The following is a 6,486-nucleotide window of genomic DNA, read 5'->3' as shown; positions in this document are numbered from 1 at the left end:
TCCGCACTTCCCAAGAAACGCTGGATCTTAAAACACACGAACCACTGGATCTTAAAACCTACGACCACTGATACAATCAGCTGATTAATCAATTACACTAGCAGGCACAGGACACTTCCAAATGCCTTATCCTTACACTTAACGACGGGAACTCTTGGAAGCGGAGATCACCCACTAGATCCATCCTAACCGCTTCTTATATTCTTACCACTGTTGATTAACTAGTCGTGAGATGCAAGAATTGTATTTTACAACAAGAACCTGAAAAACGTTTCTGTGTTTTGTACATTTCTATGATTTAGGAATTTTCTAAAAAATAAGTGACAATTATTGCTTCGGGGGTAGAAAGCAGCTAACAATTTTTTTGGAGATCCCAGAAAGCTTAAAATTTTCGTGTTAGTTTATACACTCCGTGCGGTAAAGTGACAGATTGTGTGTAAAAATCGTAGGTAAAAATCAAGATACCGTAGCCTTAAAATTCATACCCGTTCATGTGTTTACACATCCATTGATAACGAAACACGAAAAAAAAGATACTCGATTAAAATACTCGAATGAAAAACAGCAAAAACTGTTAGTATTAGAAAAACAAGTTTCATAAGATCAGTCTTGAAGCACGAATTCAAGTTTAAAAAACGAATGGTGTAGCCACGAGTTATTTTAAAGCATGAGTGCTTCAAGGTCTTATGAAACGTGTTTTTTATACTATTTTTTGTAATTTGCCCCTTTTAAGCCGTTTTTAAACAAACAAAACTGTTTAGTTTAGTCGATTTAGGAATTTTTTTGGCGGTTGGTAATGTCTTAATTTTAAAAGTAAAAATTTGACCTAGTCGCCTTGTGTTTTATCCAAATTCTGTCACAAAACACGAATATGGAAGACAATCAAGATAATCTTGCATGTACCATCGGTGGACATTAAAAGCTGCAACATCCAAAAATGTTTCATTATGTGTCAAACTTTCGCTTTGTCACAAATTGTCAGATTAACTCAGATTAACTACTGTCACATTGACATCACATCTTTGCAATCAATTCTTACCCCGTGGAGTTTCAATGTTTTTTTGTTACCTACCTGTTTTGACCATCAAAAAACCCATAATTACCAACTATTTAATTGGGAAAACAAATAATATCATTCAATATGAAACAAACTGAACTTTAACTTGATAGTTTGATAAATAAACGTCATTCACCCCGTCATAATTTTTATAACCTTTTCGTAAAAAAACAAATTTAACCGACACAAATTTTGTAATTTTTGACTTTATACAATTGTCATCTTGTCCCAGCTTTTAATGTCCACCAATGGTACGCCCCTTGAAGTACGTGAAATTGCTAAAAATAGTAGTGGACACTTCCTGTTCTTGACACATTTTCTAATTTAAACTGACATGCAGGACAAGATACCCCATCAAGCTTTGCCAAACTAAAAATTTTCGTAAATTGTTCGGGAAATTAATGGCTATAATGACATCGCAGATGATGACGTCGCGTTCGTTAATATATCTATTAGAGAATCAAAATGGAGGCAAATTACAAAAAGTACGTTATAATAATCTGCATAAGTCGTTCCCACTTGTTCTAAATCATGCAGCGAAGGGCGGATGGTTTTAAGTATGTTTGGTTGCCTATTTTTGTATTTATTTTGTCAATATCAAAAAAACTACCATAGTAAACAAAAAAAGAAAATGTCACTGACCTCCATATTTTAATTATCTATCTAATGAATGTTTACTTACCTCGAAAAAAGGTTCCATTGCAAAAAAATCCGAAAAACATGATTTTCCGTTTTTATTTCATTACAAATTAATTAATTATTATTAATTGATTGGTAGAAAAATTCCGAAAAAAATAACTCCATGTAGGTAAGACAGGATTATTCACGTAAGAGTAGAAGCCTAACATGCATGCAACCCACATTACACTACCGGCAACATTTTCCCCTTGAAATTATGCTCTAATTAATGTACTTATTCTAGTGCATTTTGTAGTATTGGCCTAAAACTTAGCGGCTCCCTGTATCGTTTAATCAATTTTGATACGATGGAACAGAAAATATCGTTACCTAATTGTGTGATTATTTCAAACCAAGAATGGGTCCTTTCAAGATTTTTTTGTAATTGTTTTCTTCTTGCAAGTCCAGTAGTGACAGCTCAAACTCCACTTCGAGCTCAAACCCGTCCCCGAGCCCAAACCCGTCCCCGGCCTCGAGCCCACTTCGGAAACCTTAATAATTAAAAATATGTAAAAACTTTGTAATAAAAATGGCCAAGATGAAGTTGGTTTTTAATCAAGTAATAATTTTCCAACAGGAACATATATCTTCCTCAAATAATTGCAACTTCAGTCAATTATCCAAGTATTTAATTAAGAATTAAAAAAGGTTTTCTTTAGATCCTTGTCCTTTATCTTATAAATAACAATAACAATAACAATAACACGATCTTCCTGAATTTTGGCACTAGCTGCCACGACTTGTCCAGTTAGTTCTTCCAGAGATTCTTCTATCTAATTTATCTGCTGGCCATAGACCAGCTGTTTTAATAAAAAAATACCCCCATGTGACATCTCAACCGTTGCACCGTGGAAGTAAATGTTTTTGAATTAGGGACAACCCTTTCTGGAAACTGTTCCCGGTACAGTATTTGCTCTTGGACCGCGTTGCCACCCGCTGCACAATATTCGTTAATTCCACGTTTGTAAAATTCGCATTTTAAACGAATTAACAACAAATACACAGTTGTTAATATATTGCTACGCTGCACCGTTTGTAGAGCTGCAACTAATAACTGATCCGATAAGAAGATCATCCTTTTTTGTCATACACGAGTGTATGAAGCGTGTAAAAAGCGAGAGTTCGCTTTTTCTTTACTATTGCTTTTTTTATTCCTACTATGAAACCAAGAGAGTGGCGCGTTCACAATTTAGTGTCTATTGCCATGCCATTTGTTGACCTATTTTTACTTTTTTCAAAAAACGCATATTTTACCACTGACGCTGGAGTAGGTATTCAGTACATAGGTGTTGAAATATTTCCGTGTATTTTGATTACAGGCTGGATTTATGTAATTAGCCTTCAAGTTTGAATCAAACAGTTTACATTTGGATTTTTTTATGGGAAAAAATATAACGATCGAGAAAAAATATTGGAACCAGAAATACTATAACAAACTTTATTCACGGCACAATACAAAAACAAGTGGAACCAGAAATATTATAACAAACTTTATTCACGGCACAATACAAAAACAAGTAAATCATTGCAAAAGAGCAGTTTTTTGTTTGAGAATATTCTCATGTTGGTCCATAATCCTGATGCACTCCTCCATATTCGTAACGATGTGTTGCAGAGTCCAGTGTTTCCTCAACAGAGCATTATCTAAAGTAAAATAACTGTGTCTGATGCACTGGATGCCGGTACAGTGCGCAGTCGAGTGTAATTTTACTCCGATCTCGTGTATCAAGCATCTGAGGTAAGTCTCGTACTCGTTCACGCACTGCAACTCTAAAAACCGGTGGTATTACAGATTCCTGCAATTGCAGAATTTCAGTAGGTACCGATTGTGAAGTCCGGAGGTTCAAACGCGACGCATTTGATGCCGTAGAGAACTGGAACTTTGGAATTGGCGGGGCGAATCGGACCTTGGGACGCCAGTTCGTACGCGCTCTCTGACTGAATGTCGACACCACACGACCTTACAAACAAAACGACAAAAAAAGTGTTTTCAATAGAACAATTTAAAATATACTTGAACATTTCCTTCTGGTGGGATGCTTGCATCACTGATAGGAGATTGTTCAAGTGATGGGGTCTTATGTGGGTCCAGGTGCTCCGCTCCACGACTTTCTCGTTTTTGAAACCGTTCTCGGTGGCTTCGCCCAGGCGCCCACTCACTCTGTAACTCCTAGTCGGACGATTCTCCCTAATGAGTTTGGCAGTTTTTGTTCCTTTCCTCAATCCTAATACTGAGCACGACAACTAAGATTTGTTAAGATTTTATCAAGTGACTTACAAAGTACGCCGCTACTGTTGAAACCTAAGTAATTTGACCAACTGCACGCATAATCTTGGTTTTGGTAACGGGGCCCCACGACCGAAGGGTGGTCGGCGAGGTTAGGTTTCACTGTGACAGATAATTTCTTCGAGGGGTCTCCCTCGATACTGACGTAGTCGATTGGGGGGCGACACTCCATCTCGTTCAAACCTAAATCGAGATAATTGTAAATTAGGACGCTAGGAAATTGGGAACTAACCTGTACACACTGCAGTAATTATTGTTTCACGGACGCGCTGGCAAGTCACATTTGCCGGCTTATATACGCAAATTACGGACCTAAGGCTGTCCCAAATAAGGGAGGCGTCTTTTACTAACATTTTATCGATTTAGACAATTTGAAATTTGAACACAAAAGTTGAGGTTATGTATCAGACTCTTTGACAGTTCCCACTACACATAATTCTTCTTAATTAGAATAGAAGATTATAAAGTGCATTTACAGATAGTTTAAAAATATTACAACAAACTAAACAGGGTAAAATCAAAACTACAAAGAATTATTTATCTGAGTTTTTATGTTTAGTATGAAGTAATAGTTTTTTTATCATGATAGTTGTGCGTGTGTCAGAAGAGTAAAATACCAATAGTTATAAAATATCACGAGATCAGAAAAAGTGTTGTTATTTCTATAAAAATAAATTAATCAATGTATTAAGTTTGCTTAATAGATACTAACTGTGAGTGTTAATTAATATATTGATTAACTTAACATACAATGATAATTCTATTCTGACATATGCAACACACAATACACCATTTAAAAAATAATTTGTTCTGAAATTAATCTTTCAGTATTTTCTCCAACTCCCATTTTTATATGTCATATTTTAATGAATCAACATTTACTTACTACAATTAAATGTAAATAGTATTAGAAATAACTGATAAGAATAGAAGGGCTTCGAGGGGTAGCGTTCTAGCAGTTTCTGTTTTGTACGGTTGGTACTGTTGGCAGCTTGTAAATTTGACTGCGGTAGTGAGATTTGTGTGTTTTTATAGTTACGTTTTTACATGCTTCAAGTAAGTATAATTGCGTTTTATATAACAAAATAGATATAAAAACATAATCTCATTTGACTTTGATGAAATTTGAGGCCATTTGACGGATAGTGATGATCCCAAGGAAAAAATAAAATATGTGCATTTAATCGAATACAGCTTTAATGTGCTCATTGTCTTTCATTATAGTTTACATAAATTCTTACAGGAAATGTAAATTGAATCATACAAATAGTTCATAGTATAAAGTTATATAAATGTCAAAGTAAATGCAAGATAGAAATAATTGGAAATCTGAAAGTAAAATACAGAGTGTTCCATATTTTGAAATAATCAAATCGAACCAAGAGAAACGTGGATCACTGAAACACTCTGTTAGACCGTGTGATCAAAAAACTTTTCGAAACAATAGAGTTTTTGATCACGTGGTGGAAAAGGATGTATTTTTCAGTCACGTTCCTCGAAGGACTTTGTAATTGGTGAAAGTTTTACGAAATCCTTCGGGACCGTGTTAAAGAAGCATCACTCTGTACACATAGCGACAGTGCTAGATTATGTAAGGGCCCCATACGTGTTTATACAAATAGTAGTCAGTCCTAGCAACATCCACATAACGTTAAGACGTTCGTCTAGTTCTCAAGCAACACAAAGCTCTATGCAAACTAAAGCCTTTTTCCTTCGCGCACCTGTTCTCCATCACTTTCACTAATTCACCTTTCACCTCGTCGCACTCGCTCGACTTGACCGCCACGATCTTATCGTAATCGATCTGGTTCTTAACCGCCGCCGCCTTCTTCGGCGCCGTCTCCGCCTCCCTCGCCGCCACTTTCACCTCACTGTCCTTGTTGATCTCGACGACCACCTCGGCCTGGTCTCACGTCCCATCTTTCACGGATTCGAGCACTTCGGCCGGCTTCAAATCGAGGGGCGGCGGCTTCGCCACCCTCGTCAACGTCTCGGTGTGCTCGAGGTCGTTGCACGTGTGCATCAAGGTGAAGGGCAGCTTGAGCGCCACCTCGCCCCCCATCACGCTCACCAACAGCTTCACCTTCACGTAGTAGGAGACGTAGATGGCGAAGACGTTGCGCTCGTCGGGGTTGTTCGCCGAGCAAGTCACGGTTGAGGCCAGACTGGTGCCCTGCTTGGTGTACGAGTCCTCCAGCGCGATCCAGTTCTTGGTGGAGCTCTTGATGGGCAGCAGCGAGAAGGTGTGCTCGTAGGTGGTGTTGGCGCCGATGGGACAGTGGTCCTTGGAGTTTATCATGGCGACGACGTTTTTGAACTTGCCGTTGGAGAACATGCACACGTCCACGTGCTGCACCACGAACACCTGACAAAAACATAAAACGCAACTGTTATAAAGTGCACAGCTAAATATTCCAATTTCGCGTGACTTAGTCGAAAAGTTGTGAAAAATTCAGCGTGAATT

At 37.7% G+C, this 6,486-nt stretch overlaps 2 protein-coding genes across 4 annotated transcripts in view; both read right to left on the bottom strand.

The window, feature by feature from the left end:
* Window positions 1-3,210: 3,210 nt before the first annotated feature.
* LOC138137216 (pseudouridylate synthase TRUB2, mitochondrial) lies at window positions 3,211-4,465 on the bottom strand. The gene is made up of 5 exons (XM_069056534.1): window positions 4,255-4,465; window positions 4,014-4,205; window positions 3,750-3,966; window positions 3,559-3,695; window positions 3,211-3,505 (listed from the first exon to the last, which is right to left on the bottom strand). Exons 1-5 carry the CDS (start codon window positions 4,373-4,375, stop codon window positions 3,258-3,260), a joined length of 915 nt encoding a protein of 304 aa, XP_068912635.1. The 5' UTR covers window positions 4,376-4,465; the 3' UTR covers window positions 3,211-3,257.
* Window positions 4,466-5,201: 736 nt separating this feature from the next.
* LOC138136667 (phosrestin-2-like) overlaps window positions 5,202-6,486 on the bottom strand; it is an 81,203-nt gene continuing 79,918 nt past the window's right edge. For all 3 annotated transcript variants that reach the window (XM_069055934.1, XM_069055936.1, XM_069055935.1), the window contains one exon: window positions 5,202-6,387. In XM_069055934.1, the coding sequence (XP_068912035.1) occupies window positions 5,932-6,387 (456 nt within the window). In that variant the 3' untranslated portion in view covers window positions 5,202-5,931. The remainder of the gene's footprint in view (window positions 6,388-6,486) is intronic.

Source organism: Tenebrio molitor, chromosome 8 (assembly GCF_963966145.1).
Source record: "Tenebrio molitor chromosome 8, icTenMoli1.1, whole genome shotgun sequence".
Taxonomy (NCBI): domain Eukaryota; kingdom Metazoa; phylum Arthropoda; class Insecta; order Coleoptera; family Tenebrionidae; genus Tenebrio; species Tenebrio molitor.
Note: the sequence above shows the minus strand (reverse complement) of the source record. Positions and strands in the feature narration are given on the sequence as shown.

Excerpts from the sequence above, each read along its gene's own strand:
- LOC138137216 (XM_069056534.1), bottom strand. The coding sequence starts at position 4,375 with ATGTTAGTAAAAGACGCCTCCCTTATTTGGGACAGCCTTAGGTCCGTA. Across the intron at positions 3,967-4,013 it reads CAACAGTAGCGGCGTACTTT|TATTAGGATTGAGGAAAGGA; the intron begins GTAAGTCACTTG and ends TGTCGTGCTCAG. Across the intron at positions 3,696-3,749 it reads CACCAGAAGGAAATGTTCAA|GTCGTGTGGTGTCGACATTC; the intron begins GTATATTTTAAA and ends TTTGTTTGTAAG.